The sequence below is a fragment of the Halichoerus grypus genome, chromosome 15, assembly GCF_964656455.1.
Source record: "Halichoerus grypus chromosome 15, mHalGry1.hap1.1, whole genome shotgun sequence".
Taxonomy (NCBI): domain Eukaryota; kingdom Metazoa; phylum Chordata; class Mammalia; order Carnivora; family Phocidae; genus Halichoerus; species Halichoerus grypus.
In genome coordinates, this window is record NC_135726.1 from 42,586,623 (window position 1) to 42,605,296 (window position 18,674).

Below are 18,674 nucleotides of genomic sequence, written 5' to 3' on the forward strand. Positions count from 1 at the left end.
AACTGTCTTCTTTTTTTCTTTAATTTTTCTTTTTCCCTTTTTCAACCAACATCTTATCAATCGCTTTTTAAAAAATCTTATTTTTCATTTTTAGAGTCATATTCTATCTGTTCATTGTAGTTAACCTTATTTTTGGTATATATATATATATATATATATATATATATATATATGTTGTTCTCTCTTTAAAATTTTGGGATACAGTTTCTTCTAACAGACCAAAATATACCCTAAATCTCTCGTGCATGGCTTTGTTCTAGTCTTCTGCCTGATCACATTCTCTCTCTTTTTATTTTTTTAAATTTCTCTTCTTTCTTTTTTCAACCAACTTCTTATCTTATCAATTCCTTTTATAAAATCTTCTATAATTTTCATCTTTACAGTCATATTCCATCCCTTCATCATATTTACCCTTATTTTTGTACATACATAAGTTTTTTTTTCTTTAAATTTTGGGAGGCAGTTTCTTCTAACAGACCAAAATACACCCAAAATCTACTGTATGGCACTGATCTATGCACCAGCCTAATCATATGTGATCATATTTTTTTTTCTTTTTTCTTTCTTTCCCTTTCTTTTCCCCTGGTTTCAGGTCTCTTCTGATTTGTTTAGTGTATATTTTTCTGGGGTCGTTGTTACCCTGTTAGCATTTTGTTCTCTCATTCATCTATTCTCCTCTGGACAAAACGACAAGACGGAAACACTCACCTCAAAAAAAAAGAACAAGGGGCAGTACCGACTGCCAGGGACCTAATCAATATGGACATTAGTAAGATGTCAGAACTAGAGTTCAGAATGATGATTATAAAGATACTAGCTGGGCTTGAAAAAAGCATGGAAGATATTAGAGAAACCCTTTCTGGAGAAATAACTAAAATCTAACCAAGTCGAAATCAAAAAGGCTATTAATGAGGTGCAATAAAAAATGGAGGCTCTAACTGCTAGAATAAATGAGGCAGAAGAGAGAATTGGTGATATAGAAGACCAAATGATGGAGAAAAAAGAAGCTGAGAAAAAGAAAGATAAACAACTACTGGATCACAAGGGCAGAATTCAAGAGATAAGTGATACCATAAGACGAAACAATATTAGAATAATTGGGATCTCAGAAGAAGAAGAAAGAGAGAGAGGGGCAGAAGGTATATTGGAGCAAATTATAGGAGAGAACTTCCCTAATTTGGGGAAGGAAACAGGCATCAAAATCCAGGAGGCACAGAGAACCCCCCTTGAAATCAATAAAAATAGGTCAACACTCCGACATCTAATGGTAAAACTTACAAGTCTCAGAGACAAAGAGAAAATCCTGAAAGCAGCTTGGGACAAGAGGTCTGTAACTTACAATGGTAGAAACATTAGACTGGCAACAGACCTATCCACAGAGACCTGGCAGGCCAGAAAGGACTGGCAGGATATATTCAGAGTACTAAATGAGAAAAATATGCAGCCAAGACTACTATATCCAGCTAGGCTGTCACTGAAAATAGGAGAGATAAAAAGCTTCCAGGACAAACAAAAACTAAAAGAATCTGCAAACACCAAACCAGCCCTACAAGAAATACTGAAAGGGGTCCTCTAAGCAAAGAGAGAGCCTAAAAGTAACATGGACCAGAAAGGAACACAGACAATATACAGTAAAAGTCACCTTACAGGCAATACGATAGCACTAAATTCATATCTTTCAACAGTTACCCCTGAATGTAAATGGGCTAAATGCCCCAATCAAAAGACACAGGGTACCAGATTGGATAAAAAAACAAGACCCATCGATATGCTGTCTGCAAGAGACTCATTTTAGACCCAAAGATGCCTCCAGTTTGAAAGTGAGGGGGTGGAAAACTATTTACCATGCTAATGGACATCAAAAGAAAGCTGGGGTGGCAATCCTTATATCAGACAAATTAGATTTTAAGCCAAAGACTATAATAAGAGATGAGGAAGGGCACTATATCATACTTGAAGGGACTATCCAACAAGAAGATCTAACAGTTGTAAATATCTATGCCCCTAACATGGGAGCAGCCAATTATATAAGCCAATTAATAACAAAATCAAAGAAACACATTGACAACAATACAATAATAGTAGGGGACTTTAACACTCCCCTCATGGAAATGGACAGATCATCTAAGCAAAAGATCAACAAGGAAATAAAGACTTTAAATGACACACTGGACCAAATGGACTTCACAGATATATTCAGAACATTCCATCCCAAAGCAACAGAATACACATTCTTCTCTAGTGCCCATGGAACATTCTCCAGAATAGATCACATCCTAGGTCACAAATCAGGTCTCAACCGGTACCAAAAGATTAGGATCATTCCCTGCATATTTTCAGACCACAATGCTTTGAAACTAGAACTCAATCACAAAAGGAAAGTCAGAAAGAACTCAAATATGTGGAGGCTAAAGAGCATCCTACTAAAGAATGAATGGGTCAACCAGGAAGTTAAAGAAGAATTTAAAAAATTCATGGAAACAGGGTGCCTGGGTGGCTCAGTTGGTTAAGCGACTGCCTTCGGCTCAGGTCATGATCCTGGAGTCCCTGGATCGAGTCCCGCATCAGGCTCCCTGCTCGGCAGGGAGTCTGCTTCTCCCTCTGACCCTCCCCCCTCTCGTGTGCTCTCTCTTTCATTCTCTCTATCTCAAATAAATAAATAAAATCTTAAAAAAAAAAGAAAAAAAAATTCATGGAAACAAATGAAAATGAAAACACAACTGTTCAAAATCTTTGGGATGCAGCAAAGGCAGTCCTAAGAGGAAAGTATATAGCAATACAAGCCTTTCTCAAGAAACAAGAAAGGTCTCAAATACACAACCTAACGCTACACCTAAAGGAGCTGGAGAAAGAACAGCAAATAAAGCCTAACCAGCAGGAGAAGAGAAATAGTAAAGATCAGAGCAGAAATCAATGAAACAGAAACCAAAAGAAGAGTAAACAGATCAACAAAACTACGAGCTGGTTCTTTGAAAGAATTAATAAGATTGATAAACCCCTGGCCAGACTTATCAAAAAGAAAAATGACCCAAATAAATAAAATCATGAATGAAAGAGGAGAGATCACAACCAACACCAAAGAAATACAAACAATTATAAGAACATATTACGAACAACTATATGCCAGCAAATTAGATAATCTGGAATAAATGGATGCATTCCTAGAGATGTATCAACTACCAAAACTGAACCAGGAAGAAACAGAAAAGCTGAACAGACCCATAACCACTAAGGAAATTGAAGCAGTAATCAAAAATCTCCCAACAAACAAGAGCCCAGGGCCAGAGAGCTTCCCAGGAGAATTCTACCAAACATTTAAAGAAGAATTAATACCCATTCTTCTGAAACTGTTCCAAAAAATAGAAATGGAAGGAAAACTTCCAAACTCATTTTATGAGGCCAGCATTACCTTGATCCCAAAATCAGACAAAGAGCCCGTCAAAAAGGAGAATTACAGAGCAATATCCCTAATGTACATGGATGCAAAAATTCTCACCAAAATACTAGCCAATAGGATCCAACAGTACATTAAAAGGATTATTCACTACAACCAAGTGGGATTTATTCCTGGGCTGCAAGGTTGGTTCAACATCTGCAAATCAATGTGATACAATACATTAAAAAAAGAAAGACCAAGAACCATATGATCCTCTCAATAGATGCAGAAAAAGCATTTGACAAAGTACAGCATCCTTTCTTGATTAAAACTCTTCAGAGTATAGGGATAGAGAGTACATACCTCAATATCATAAAAGCCATCTATGAGAAACCCACAGTGAATATCATTCTCAATGGGGAAAAACTGAGAGCTTTCCCCCTAAGGTCAGGAACACGGCAGGGATGTCCACTATCACTAGTGCTATTCAACACAGTACTAGAAGTCCTAGCCACAGCAATCAGACAACAAAAAGAAATCAAAGGCATCCAAATTGGCAAAGAAGAAGTCAAACTCTCACTCTTTGCAGATGGTATGATACTTTATGTGGAAAACCCAAAAGACTCCACCCCAAAACTGCTAGAACTCATACAGGAATTCAGTAAAGTGGCAGGATATAAAATCAATACACAGAAATCAGTTGTATTTCTATACACCAACAACAAGACAGAAGAAAGAGAAATTAAGGAGTCGATCCCATTTATAATTGCACCCAAAACCATAAGATACCTAGGAATAAATCTAACCAAAGAGGCAAAGAATCTGTACTCAGAAAACTATAAAATACTCATGAAAGAAATTGAGGAAGACACAAAGAAATGGAAAAATGTTCCATGCTCATGGATTGGAAGAACAAATATTGTGAAGATGTCAATGCTACCTAGAGCAATCTACACATTCAATGCAACCCCTATCAAAATACCATCAACTTTTTTCAAAGAAATGGAACAAATAATCCTAAAATTTGTATGGAACCATAAAAGGCCCCGAATAGCCAGAGGAATGTTGAAAAAGAAAAGCAAAGCTGGTGGCATCACAATTCTGGACTTCAAGCTCTATTACAAAGCTGTAATCATCAAGACAGTATGGTACTGGCACAAAAACAGACACATAGATCAATGGAACAGAATAGAGAGCTCAGAAATGGACCCTCAACTCTATGGTCAACTAATCTTCAAAAAAGCAGGAAAGAATGTCCAGTGGAAAAAAGACAGTCTCTTCAACAAATGGTGTTGGGAAAATTGGACAGCCACATGCAGAAGAATGAAACTGGACCATTTCCTTACACCACACACAAAAATAGACTCAAAATGGATGAAGGATCTAAATGTGAGACAGGAGTCCATCAAAATCCTAAAGGAGAACACAGGCAGCAACCTCTTCGACCTCAGCCGCAGCAACTTCTTCCTAGAAACATCACCAAAGGCAAGGGAAGCAAGGGCAAAAATGAACTATTGGGACTTCATCAAGATAAAAAGCTTTTGCACAGCAAAGGAAACAGTCAACAAAACCAAAAGACACTGACAGAATGGGAGAAGATATTTGCAAATGACAGATCAGATAAAGGGCTAGTATCCAAAATCTATAAAGAACTTATCAAACTCAACACCCAAAGAACAAAGAATCCAATCAAGAAATGGGCAGAAGACATGAACAGACATTTTTCCAAAGAAGACATCCAAATGGCCAACAGACACATGAAAAAGTGCTCAACATTGCTCGGCATCAGGGAAATCCAAAGCAAAACTTCCATGAGATACCACCTCACACCAGTCAGAATGGCTAAAATTAACAAGTCAGGAAATGACAGATGTTGGTGAGGATGCGGAGAAAGGAGAACCCTCCTATGCTGTTAGTGGGAATGCAAGCTGGTGCAGCCACTCTGGAAGACAGTATGGAGGTTCCTCAAAACGTTGAAAATAGAGCTACCCTGTGACCCAGCAATTGCACCACTGGGTATTCACCCCAAAGATACAAATGTAGTGATCCAAAGGGGTATGTGCACCCCAATGTTTATAGCAGCAATGTCCACAATAGCCAAACTATGGAAAGAGCCAAGATGTCCATCAACAGATGAATGGATAAAGAAGATGTAGCGTATATATATATATATATATATATATATATATATATACACAATGGAATATTATGCAGCCATCAAAAACCCCGAAATCTTGCCATTTGCAACAACGTGGATGGAACTAGAGGGTATTATGCTAAGCGAAATAAGTCAATCAGAGAAAGACATGTATCATATGATCTCACTGATATGAGGAATTCTTAATCTCAGGAAACAAATTGAGGGTTGCTGGAGTGGTGGGGCGTGGGAGAGATGGGTTGGCTGGGTGATAGACATTGGGGAGGTTATGTGCTATGGTGAGCACTGTGAATTGTGTAAGACTGATGAATCACAGACCTGTACCTCTGAAACAAATAATACATTATATGTTAAAAAAAAGAAAGACAGTAGGAAGGGAAAAATGAAGGGGGGGAAATCGGAGAGGGAGACAAACCATGAGAGACTATGGACTCTGAGAAACAAACTGAGGGTTCTAGAGGGGAGGGGGGTGGGAGGATGGGTTAGCCTGGTGATGGGTATTAAAGAGGACACGTATTGAATGGAGCACTGGGTGTTATACGCAAACAATGAATCATGGAACACTACATCAAAAACTAATGATGTAATGTATGGTGATTAACATAATTAAAAAAAACCAAAAAACAAAAAACAAAAACAAAAAGAAATTAAGGATAATGTGAAAACACAATTCCATTCGCCAAGCCAAATGTGATGGCATCACATCCAAGAGGGATTATCATTTGAAGCTGAATGATTTAGATTAATATCCACATGGGACATGAATTGCTACACACTGTAAATTATTTCAAATGCCAAAATTAAAAAAGCAAAGGTAAGTATTCCTTCTAAGGCAGGCCAGGATGACAATTTGATTTCATTTGATTTCCTTCAGAAAGGAAAAATACGACACAGAAAGTTAAATAACTTGCCATAAGTCACATGGAAAACCCATCCTAAAGGTGGGATTAGAAATTAAGATGGCACTTTCAGGATGCCTGGGTGGCTCAGTCGGTTAAGTGTCTGCCTTCGGCTCAGGTCATGATCCCACGGTCCTGGGATCGAGTCCCCCATCGGGTTCCCTGCTCAGCAGGGAGCCTGCTTCTCCCTCTCCCCCTGCTTGTGCTCTCTCTCTCTGACAAATAAATATATAAAATCTTTAAAAAAAAAAAAGGAAAAAAGAAATTAAGATGCCACTTTCAATAAATTAAGGTCTGGGGCGCCTGGGTGGCTCAGTCGTTAAGCGTCTGCCTTCGGCTCAGGTCATGATCCCAGGGTCCTGGGATCGAGTCCCACATCGGGCTCCCTACTCGGCAGGAAGCCTGCTTCTCCCTCTCCCACTCCCCCTGCTTGTGTTCCTGCTCTCGCTGTGTCTCTCTCTGTCAAATAAATAAATAAAATCTTTAAAAAAATAAATAAATAAACTAATTAATTAATTAAGGTCTAGGAGACCAGGATAGGTAAGGTTGGGACGCTTGGCCCATAGTCCCAGGGCAGGCCAGAAGCAGCGCACCACCCTTGGACCCCAGGTAGAGGGGCTGACCTTGGGGCTCCCAGGTACAAGGAGCTTGCAGGGGCAAGGGGACAGCAGTGTCTGTACATACACAGAAGTCCCTTGTGGTGGGCAGAGGTAGGGTGGGATGAAAGCAGCCCCCCCACATCTGGGGGGTCTAAGGATTTTGAACCCGAGCCTCACTTTCAGGCCATAATAACAAAGGTCAAGGCAGGAGGAGAGAACACATTTCATTAACAGATTATTGGCTTAATTTCTAAGTATTCGGACAAATAGTATATGGCTCCCATTTATATTCCCATTCTGGGCCCACAGATATGAGGGTGGGCCTAAGAGAGACCATCCGAGGGTTGGGGAGGATGTCAACTTCATCATAGAAACCTGGGTGATCACTGACCCACGTGGGAGGTACAGGGCCTGCCTCCTGGGGGAGCCTGCAGGGTGCTGCCCTACAAACTGGGTTCGCCCTTAGAGTGGTACTGACACGTGGCAGCTGGGTGCCCATGAATGTCTGCTTAGAGGACTGAGCCGATTGGCACTTTCCATTTTCTAGCAAACTTCTGCTTTGCAGTCTTGCTATTCCAGTGGGTAGGCCCAGGAGGCATGGCTGAAGAGGAAAAGGGTGCTCAGTGCTGCTACAGAAAATGCCCGAGTCCAGCACGGGTTAGGCTGGTGACCTCTCAGGACGGGGGCTGCTAGGGCAGGGGGTGTGCATGCTTAGGCCCCTACCATGCTGCGTCTGAGTCACAGTGCTTCTGAAAGACCCAGAAAGGACTTAGAATACCACTAACATGTAACCACACTCCCTACCAACAACTATTATAATTTAAAAAAAAAAATTTTTTTTTTTGGTGACCTTGTAAGTACAGAACAGTATCTCAAGATTGGCTTAATTTAGCATCTTTTATTACAAGTAAGGATCACATATTCCCCCAAGAGCTGTGTGCTACTTATATTTCCTCTTATATAAACAATAGCTAAAAGCCTACGTCCACTTTCCTATGGAGGAGCTGAATGTCTTCCTAGCAGATGTGAATAAGCCTGTGCCATATCCTGACAGACTCCCCAAACCATTCATCTGGGAGAAGATGAGAAGCTGGGAGAAGGGGCTGAGTGATTCCAAGTTTGCCAATTTCCAACTGTCTCAGGAAGTCCTCTGGTCTCCTCCATCATGACCTCCACTAAATTATTACTTCTAGTCCTAGGCTACCAGAGATTTGCAACATTGCTTAAACAAACATTTAAATGTATGTAAGCAGTGCGTGCTCAAAATTGAAAAATCATAAAGTGCAAGTAAGCAAGATTTCTTTTTAATTGCCTATAATTTCACCACTTGGAGATACTGTTATGTAACTCCTATTTTGTGGTAAATTCTATTGGGCTTTAACACTGCGTCCAGCTTGGCATGGAGTCTGTCTTCTTTCACTGCGCAGCCCTACAGCTGACACCTTTTAAAATCAGTGTGGAAAGGGCGCCTGGGTGGCTCAGTCAGTTAAGTGTCTGCCTTCAGCTCAGGTCATGATCCGGGGTCCTGTGATGGAGCCCCATGTCAGGGCTCCCTTCTCAGCAGGGAGTCTGCTTCTCCCTCTGCCCCTCCCCCTGCTCGTGCTCTCTCTCTCAAATAAATAAAATCATAAAAAAAGAGAAACTTTGAGGATTAAACTGTTTAATAAGATAAAATAAAATCAGTGTGGAAAATGCCAGGAATCATGTCGGCGGCATCACTCCTGCTGGCCGGGCAGTGCTCCATCATCTAGGACCAGCAGTGATCCACTCAGTTCTGTCTTTAGGACCAGGGCTGCCAGAAGCAACATGGGATGAACTCTACTTAACCTGCCTATGGTTCTGTTTCATCTTCAAACAGGGAACACATTAAGTCAACTTTACAGAGAGAATATGAAGATGCATGTGTAATAAACACCTGATGACCACGGCTCTATTTGGTTAAGTGGACTAATTCCATTAGTTTACCTTCTAAAATATCATTTACCATAATTTAAAAGTCTGGGTTATTTGTCTTTCAAAAATGTTCTTCCTCCATGGTTGAAAGCTAAAATTTTGGAGAATCTGAAAATGTGCAGCTAAAATTTAAAAAGATGAAGATTTTTATGGATAATTTTGTAATGAAAATGCTCTTTTTTAAAAAAAATATTTGAGAGAGAGAGAGAGGGAAGAGAGTGGGCGGGGAGGGGTAAAGGGAGAAGGAGAGAGCGAATCTCAAGCAGTATCCCTACTGAGTGTGGGGCCTGACACGGGGCTTGATCCCAGGACCCTGAGATCATGACCTGAGCCGAAATCAAGAGTCGGACACTCAACTGACTGAGCCACCCAGGCATCTCAAGAAAATGCTCTTAAAATTACCTTTACATATTAACGTTCAGTGTACTTGAAGAAAGTGAGGGAGCTTACCAAACACATAAGACTGTCGCGTTCCTGGGTTATATTCTCTGCCAGGCCGACAAGATTTGCCAGGTACTGGTGAGCAGACATTTCCTTCTCCATGGCTTTTTCCACCTGCTTTTTGAGGACATCAATTTTCTTTTGAGACCTCCTAGAGAGTTCCCCCAAATGGTGGAATAAAAAACTCATTAGCCTGAATGGCTAGGACATAGTGAATATCTGCATTGTAAAAATAGCAAGTATGTTAGTACTTAAATGTATTCTTCAGCAACCTAAATCTTCTATTAAGTTTCAGGGTGAGAAGAGGTAAATGAGTTTAATTTTAAGTGATGCATAATTATTGACTCCAAATCAAGTCAACAGGTATCACAAAATGCTTAACACAGTTAATAGGCTACTTTGTATGTATTATTCCATTCATTTTTTGGATCATGTTCTAAAAGATGCTTTTGAAAAAGGAGTCCAGTTACCCAAAGCCAAGTTCTGGGAAATGTGTAGGAAAGAACTTCTAGGACTTTCAGAGTCTTAGAGTCATCATTATGACTATCAACTATAATTGAACTATAGACTTGAGAAATGTTGGCTAACACTGGTCAACAGAAGAGCCCTTACTGTAGTTCTCTTTTGATACCCAGTAATCTTAATGATCCTTTTCCATTTTATAGCCAATATTAGAAAAAGAAAAGACAAAGAAAATAAAACAGAATATTTAATTTTTTCTTTTTAATACTAACCCCCCCCCAAACAAAACAGCTTAAGAAAAAATAGATAAAAACCTATTTATTTTCTGTGCCCTGTCGAGTTCAGCTCCCAGTGCTTGGTTTTTAGCTGCCAGACTGTTCTTCTCTAAGAGCAGGCTCTGTTTCTGCACTTGCAGCAGTGCCAACTTTCCCATCAACTCTTCCATCTCGGCACCTCCTTTCTCCTCTTCCTTCTGCAACTGGCTGGCGGACAAAAACATCACAGGCTTGGATCCAGCACACTGAAACTAATAAGAGGCCGCCGCTGCCAGGCAAGCCAGGGGCAGCCCAGCCCGAAAGCCCACCAGCGTGCGGGGGTCCATGGAAGGCCCCCGTGCAAACGCTGCCCATCCCCTCTCAAAGGGCCTGGGATGCAAATCCTAGGGGCTGGGCACACAGTTTTTTGATGGTAATGATCTAACACTTTTCCTGCCCATAACTGTTGCTTATGCCTTTATATAGATATTCTTATTTGTACCCTATATTCCATCCAGAAAGAATTTTTTTTTTAAAGATTTTATTTATTTGAGAGAGACACAGCGAGAGAGGGAACACAAGCAGGGGGAGTGGGAGAGGGAGAAGGAGGCTTCCCGTCAAGCAGGGACCCCGATGCGGGGCTTGATCCCAGGACCCTGGGATCATGACCTGAGCCGAAGGCAGACAATTAACGACTGAGCCACCCAGGCGCCCCATTCCAGAAAGAATTTAAGACTGCTTCCTTTTTTACATAGTTATAATTGCCTCCCCCAAATCCTAATGCTAAAACAAATTTTATGTCATACTAAAGTAACTCTATGTTTTTATGATAAAAGCAACAAAAGAACAAGGAGGGCACACAATTTCAATATATAGTTCTGGCAAAATGATGCTTGAGGAAAGAGTGATTTCTTCATTGGTTCTCTTGGTCAGTTCTCATGGAATAACCAGGACAAACAGGTGGAGCCATGCGCACAGAGGCTGCCCAATTCTGAAAGGAGGGTCTCTCTGGGTACCGCGTGGGCCTTACTACCAGGCTTGCTGGCCGGCAAATGGGCGCAGCTTGCATGTGTGTGGGTCTGCCTCACTAGTCAGACAATTTCAGTGACTTTGGCCTGGGTTGGCTCCCTGAGCACCCCAGCAGGGATTTTCCAGATGGTTTCCATTACTTTCTAGTTTACTAGTTTCAATTAGTCAAAGAGCAGAGGACATATCTAGATAAAAACCATGAAACTGAGGTCTTTATCTTTTTTCTTCACTGTCTTTTGTTTTGATTTTAGAATTTTCTTTAAACATATTTTTGCCAAAGTAATGTACTCACCTGGTACCAATTCAATCACTAAAGAAAAGTTCACAACGAAAAGCAAGTGGGGCTATAGAGAATGTTGGGAAGGTATCAGTGGGCCAGCATAGTTACCTCAGAGAGCAATACGTTAAGTTCTAGAAAACGCACTTACCCTGTGGGCCAACAGTGCCACCTCTAAATACGTATGTAGGGAAACTCTGATGACACACACGCAAAATCTTACTGTGGCACTACTTACTGGAGCAAATTTATTAACAATTTAAACTTCCACTAAGGTAAGTAAAATGTAGTATTTCATATGATGGAATACCACCAGGCAGAAGCTAAAAGAATAAACTCTAATAGCTATTTCAACATGGAGAGATGTTTGAAAAATTGAGTGTAAAAGGCCAAGATACTAAAAGCATGAATCCATTCATATAAACTTAAGACACACCAAAAAAATGCCATATGTCATTTATGGAAACATATGTGGAAATAAAAAACAGATTGGAAATGTAATTCCAAGTTTATGGTAGTGATTCCTTTTAGAAAGCCAGGGCTAAATATTGGACTAAGGCGAGTGGTTAAAAAGGACTTCAGGTGTATTTCTAACAATATATTTCTTAAGCAAAACAAACAAAGAGGTAAAAGCAATTTGTTTAAAAAAAAAAAGTTAATAGCTGGTGGAAGAAATAGTTGCTTGCTTGCTTGATTTATTTGTCTATTTAATCTCTACACCCAACATGGGGTTCAAACACACAACCCTAAGATCAAGAGTCACACACTCCCCTGACTGAGCCAGGCTGGAGCCCCAAAATAGTTGCTTAAAATAAAATCTTTTAAAAATAAAATGTTTCCTATTCTACTCCTCAGGTTCCCCAGAGGAAACCTGTGCTGATCACTTTTGATTTTAGTTCTTCTGGTAAAAAGCCATTGATTTAAAATTTTTTAAATTGTGAAATACACATATAGAAAAGTATATAAAAGATAAATGCATATTTTAATAAATAATTATAACAAACCCTCATATAATTACCATATAGGTGAAGAAACAGAACATTTTTTGGTAAATACTTTAAGAGTTTTTACATCTAAGGGCGTCTGGGTGGCTCAGTCGATTAAGCATCTGCCTTCGGCTCAGGTCATGATCCCGGGGTCTTCAGATCGAGCCCCATGTCGGGCTCCATGCTCAGCGGGGAGTCTGCTTCTCCCTCTCCCTCTGCCTCTCTCCCTGGCTTGTGCTCTCTCTCACTTGCTCTCAAATAAATAAATAAAATCTTTAAAAAAAAAGTTTTTACATTTAGATTCATGGGTGAAAATGAAAAGTAATTTTCCTTTCTTATAATTGGTGGGTTTTGATATCAAAGTGACATTGATCTTATAAAATGAATTAGGTGGCATTAACTCTTTTTCTGTTTAGAAGGGTTTATGTAAGACTGGAATTATTTCCTCCTTGAGTATTTTTAGAACACTCTGGTGAAGGTATCTAGGCTTACAGTTTTCTTCAAGGAGCGATCTTTGGATTCTATCTCTTTAATGATTAAAGGAATATTCAGGTATTCTTTTTGAGTCAGTTTTGGGAAGTTATGTTTTTCCAGGAATATCACTATTTTGCCTGAATTTTCAAATGTATTGATAGGAACTTATTTCTGGTGGGTGCACACACATTTAAACATCTACTTGGTAGATTGAGTCTTTTCTCTCCATCAACTGATTCTCTTTGTTAAGTAGTGTTTTTTACCTAGTCATCTGTCTTGCCAGATATTAATGGAACTTAGCACCTCTCTTTTGGTTTGTATTTGAGTAGTATGGCTTTTTCTGCCCTTTCACCTTGGACCTGTCTGTGTCTTTCTGATTGAGATGTATAACTTAAAGGCAACACAGAGTTGCCGTGGAGAGCTGAGCTACACACTCAATAGTATCTCTGCCTTGGAACCCACCGTGTCCGGCCTGCATGAGGCCTTGAGCTGACGCGAGCCTCCCCTGTGCACAGGACTTCGGTCACAGCCCGTAGAGTCACAGGTAAATGTACATTCCTGGTATGAGTCCTCCATGTGACGAGCATTCTTCCCCACCTCCGAGGGACTTTCCCTCACTGCCCCATAGGTAAGAGACCTGAAGCTTGCTAAAACCCTGCTCTTTTGACCCTCATGTGCGCTAGGCACCCTGCCTTGACGTCCCCACGTGGCCCCTCCAGGTACCTGTGGGTATAAACTTTTCTATTTCACTTTCCCTTGCGGTCTTACTGTGGCTCACCATCCAACACCCCAGGGCTCTACTTAACATACGTTAATTTAAGTTTAGTCTCTTTGGTGTTATCTATTCCTGATATATTTGCCTTTAAATCTTTTCATTTTGCATTTTCTATTTTACCACTTGTCCTATCTTTTCTTGCCCTCATTCCGACTGATTAAAAAAAAAAAATCATTCTTTCCCTGTACTAGTTTAGAAGTTACATTTTCTTTCCACAAATTTCACCATGTGTATTTTCAAACTATAAAGTGAATCAACACCTTTCTCCTCTCCAGAATGATATAAAGACTTTAGAAGACAAACTCCATTGACCGTTTTCCTGATTATATACTATTATTGTTGTGCATTTGAATTCTATGCATTTTTAAATCCCAAAAGATATTATTACTGTTTCATGGAATCAATGTTCATTTACATTTATTTACATATTTACTGTGTCTCTTTTACTCTAGTTTACCTTGCCTCCCATACATCCAACACTGAATTATGTTCCTCCTAATGTAGACCCTCTTTGAGAACTGCCTTTAATGTAGGTCTGCTGGTGGTGACACTCAGTTTGGGTTTGAAAATATCCTTATTCTGACCTCATTCCCAAAAGGCATTTTCTCCAGAATGAAATTCTAGCTCATCAGGGGTTCTGTTTGTTTCCCAGCACCTTGAAGCTAGCATTCCAGGGACTGGTGTGTCCCTTGTTACCTGTTAAACATCCTGTTGTTGCTGCACTCCCCTGAAGGCAATCTGTCCTCTGCTGTTTCACTAAGATGGCTCTTCATTTACCCAACTGTGCTTGTGCTTGCTGGGCTAGCCCAACGCACGCACTGTCAACTGTCTTCATTTGGAGAAGACTCCTCACTGACATCTCTCTAACTGTTCCTGATTAAATATATCCCTCTATCGCTTCCTGTCTGTGATCTACTGATACTGCGACCTTAGAACACTCCATGCCATCCTAAGGATCCTTGCTTCTGACCTATTTTTCAGTTTGCTAATTCACCACCCTGCTATGTCTAATCTTTAGTTAAGCCCATCCGGTAAATTCTGAATTTAGGTTATTGTATTGTTTCAGTTCTGAACATTCTGTTTCCTTTTCAAATCCAGTATTGTTACATTTTATAGTTCCCTGAAGACATTTTGTAGCCTTTTCTTTCTTTAAGCCTAAGAGCTACCAGTTGTTCTATATAGACTTTGTCTGATAATTCTCATATCTGGACTCTTGATTATTATTTGCCACTTCTGCTGGTTCCCAGGCACTGTCTGGTTTTCTTTGTGTCCTGGACAATATCCTGGAAAAATTTCTAAGAGTAAAGAGCCCTCCTCCAGAGAGGACTGAGGGCTCGTTGGTTTCAAGTTCACCTTACCCTGAGGATGAAGCCCTCTCGGGTCCCAGCTCACGATTTATTTGCGGGTGATGGGCTTGTCTCATCACTCTTGGTCCACTGATATTTTATGTGGGTGTATCTGGGTGTGGGTCTTTTTCGTTCACTATACCAGGTACTCTGCAGGTCCTAGCAGTCAAGATCTTTGGAGACCTGGAAATGCCCTTCAACTGGTCATGTCTTCCTTCCCATTTTCTTTAAGCTTTCTGAGATTCCTGACGATCTAAGGTTGGACTTCCTGGACAGGTCTTCCATCCATTATCTTCTCTCCATTCCCAATTGTCTGTTTCCTTATGCTCTAGCAGAACTGACCAATTTGTCTTTTAGCCCTTCTACTGAATTTTCTTTAGATTCTGATAATCAGTTCTAATCTTGCTCTTAATGATTGAACTTTTTTATGGCATTTTATTCTCTAGATTCTGAGTTCTCTATATTATCTTTTTCTTTGAAGTGAGTTTCTGTGCTTATGTAGGTCTCCCTCTTTTATTGCATTTTTTTCCCATTATACCCAATGATCCTTGTCATTTGTTCACACCTGGGAGTCTGTTCTTATTTTAGGATGAAGGACTTGGCATTTGGTGTGTGTTGTGTAAGGAGACTGCTTTTCTGCCCTGACATCTCCCTGAGCAGGCATATCACTGACTGCTGAGCAGGACTCTGTCTACACAGAGGAGTTATGTGAATAGTCGGCTTCACTTTAGAATAGCCCCTCCCGTGCCCCAAAAGCCAGAGTAAGGAAGGCTTCCCTTGTATAGATACCACTAGTCCCCCAAACACTTAGCTCTCCCTAAACAAGTTTGCTAACTTTCTTAAGTAGGATGACTCCCTGTTTTTCTCCCACCACCCATCCTGAGTAGGCTCAGCCTTTGTAAGCAGCAGTAAAAGCAAAGAACAACTGAAGCTTCCAGGTGTGACCACCAGTACAACTGTAAGTCAACAGGACAGTTCACTTGGAAAATAACCTCCTGCCATTTCTGGGGTCACAGTTCCTCCCAGGCAAGGTTGCCGACAGGTAGAACAAGCAGACTAAATGGAGAAGCCACTCCATATTTACGATCTGCACTGCCCCGAACCAGAAAAGGAGAAACAACACATATGCACCATACCTAGAAGCTCATGGAGCACAGGTTCAATTTAACCCTTTTCTATATAAACAAAAATCTTTTTCTCATGACCTCATCTTTGCCTGTGTCCCCACTCTCTCCCGAAGTCCTCCTCAGACTCACCCCCATTGTGGGAGCCAGTTCCACAGCTGCTTGGCTGCTAACTAATGGTTACTCTTGCACACGTGGCACATCTCTTACTACCCTATCAGTGTGGGAAGGGAGCCCCCCTAACGGAGGCAACCAGAGGGCAGGTGCACTGAAGCCTTGCAGCCCTTCGGCTCCCTTCAGCCCGACTCCAAGGTGTCCTTGGCTGACCTCACGTCTGTAGTAGTCTCCTTACTTTGTCTGCCTCTACAGACTTCCCTGAATTCACATATTCCATCCCTGATGGACTCATGCCACCTTCCCATGTTACTGATGCTCTCACCAATCACTGCACCTTCCAATAGAGAACCATCAGGGTCAACACTGTCCACGTCCACTCTTACTGTCTATCCTCTACCCCACCCATCAACTCTGAGCCCAAAGCCTCCCGGCAAAAGCTGGCATAAAGGCTTTCCATCCCTATTCTAGCTCACTCCACCACAACATTCCTCACCTGATTTCCACTTCCAAGAGATCTGGTGACATGTTTGCCTTTTCAACAACCGTGTCTTCCACTGCCTTCCCATCAGTGGCTTCCTTTTGAAGGATTTTATACCGTCTATACTCACATCTAGGAGGCCATTAGAATATGTGGTTATGGGGGCACCTGGGTGGCTCAATCAGGTGAGGATCTGACTCCTGGTTTCGGCTCAGGTCATGATCTCAGGGTCATGAGATGGAGCCCCGTGTTGATTCTTGGGATTCTTTCCCTCTTCCTCTCCCTCCCCTGCTGCCACTCTCTCCCGCTTACTCACTCTCTCTTTTTGAAGTAAATAGATAAAATCTTAAAAAAATAAAAAAGAATATGTGATTATGACATCCACAAAAAAAAAAAAAAAAAAATCAGCCACAGGAGTGGGTGTTTGAGGGAAATAAAATCATTAAGACAAACAGAACTTCAAAAAAAATTTCCTTCCTCTACTGGAATAGGAAAGTAAAGTACAGGTCTGGCCCAGACAGCGTGTAATAGTACAGTCAAAACACTGGGTTCCAGTAGTTGGAATCCCCAGCATTTACTAAAGTACCAAAACTAAGCACTTCACATGCACCAACTCATTTATTCCCCAATGTCAACCATCTTAGCTGAAAGCCTCACCATTTAAAAAATTATTTCCCCATTACAAAAGTAATGCATATTCATATTCATTTTACACATGTAAAATATTTTTTAAAAAACACAAAGAAAATTTAAATTACCCATTTTGATGGTTAATTTTATGTGTCAACTTAGCTAGGCTATGGTGCCCAGTTTGTTTGGACAAATATTAGATAGATGCTGCTGTGAAGGTATTTTGTAGATGTGATTAACATCTATAAGCAACTGACTTTAAGTAAAACATTACCCTTAATAACATGGGTGGGCCCCATCTAATCAGCTGAAGGCTTTATGAGCCAAAACTGAGGTCGCCCAAAGAAGGAATTCTGCCTCAAGACTAACCCAGAAATCCTGCCTGAGTTTCCAGCCAGCTGGCTGTCCAATGGACTTTGGATCTGCCAGCCCCTGTAACTGTGTGAGCCAATTCTTTAAACTCCCTCTCTCTAGAAATATCTATACACATCCCCTATGTATATCAGTTGTTTTTCTAGAGAACATTGACTACAGATATACATAGAATTTCACCTGCCAAGGAGAATTTTGGTTAATATCTTTCCCTTCTTCCAGTCTTTTTTTCTATGTACCTATGGTATATGTGTGTGTGACCATATACATACAAGTATGAATACGTATTTATACATATATATAATTACATATATAAAGACACATACACACTAGAATGATCAACTCATCCCAGTTTGCCTTGGACTTTCTTAGTTCTAGCACTGGGATTCCCACATCCTGGGAAAATCTCAGTCCCAAGCAAAACTGGGATGGTTGGTTACCTTAATACACATACATATACACACTTTTTTTCTTTTTAAACAAAATTGTGATCATTCTATACATACTGTTTTGTCATCTAATTTCTTCACCTAAAAATATATATTTTCTCAAACTCCCCAAAAGATTCGTTTGTGACATCCTGTTTAATGGCTGCATTGCATTTCATTTTATGGTTATATCCTTTCATTTAATCCGTTCCCTATTACTGGATATCCAGGTTTCCAGTTCTACTACTTTAAATTATCTTTGGGTCTAAAACCAATAAAGGCTGGAAGAGAAGGGGGAAAAGAAATCATACACAAAGTGCCGACCGTGGCCCTCAAGGACAGGCATAGTGTCCTTTAGTAATAATAGATTTACGATTCTCAGTCCCAGACCCCTTGCTGGTGTAGCTACATGACTCAGAAGAAGATGGGCAACCTCTCTCTACTCCACCTAAAACCACACGCACAGTGATGCACTCAAACTTGACAAGACATTGTA

General features: G+C 40.5%; 1 protein-coding gene across 5 annotated transcripts in view; it reads right to left on the minus strand.

The window, feature by feature from the left end:
* CEP89 (centrosomal protein 89) overlaps positions 1 to 18,674 on the minus strand; it is a 75,686-nt gene that overhangs the window by 12,105 nt on the left and 44,907 nt on the right. For all 5 annotated transcript variants that reach the window (XM_078063801.1, XM_078063800.1, XM_078063802.1 and 2 more), the window contains 2 exons: positions 10,203 to 10,370; positions 9,436 to 9,577 (listed from right to left, as the gene is read on the minus strand). In XM_078063801.1, coding sequence (XP_077919927.1) covers positions 9,436 to 9,577; positions 10,203 to 10,370 — 310 coding nt within the window. The remainder of the gene's footprint in view (positions 1 to 9,435; positions 9,578 to 10,202; positions 10,371 to 18,674) is intronic.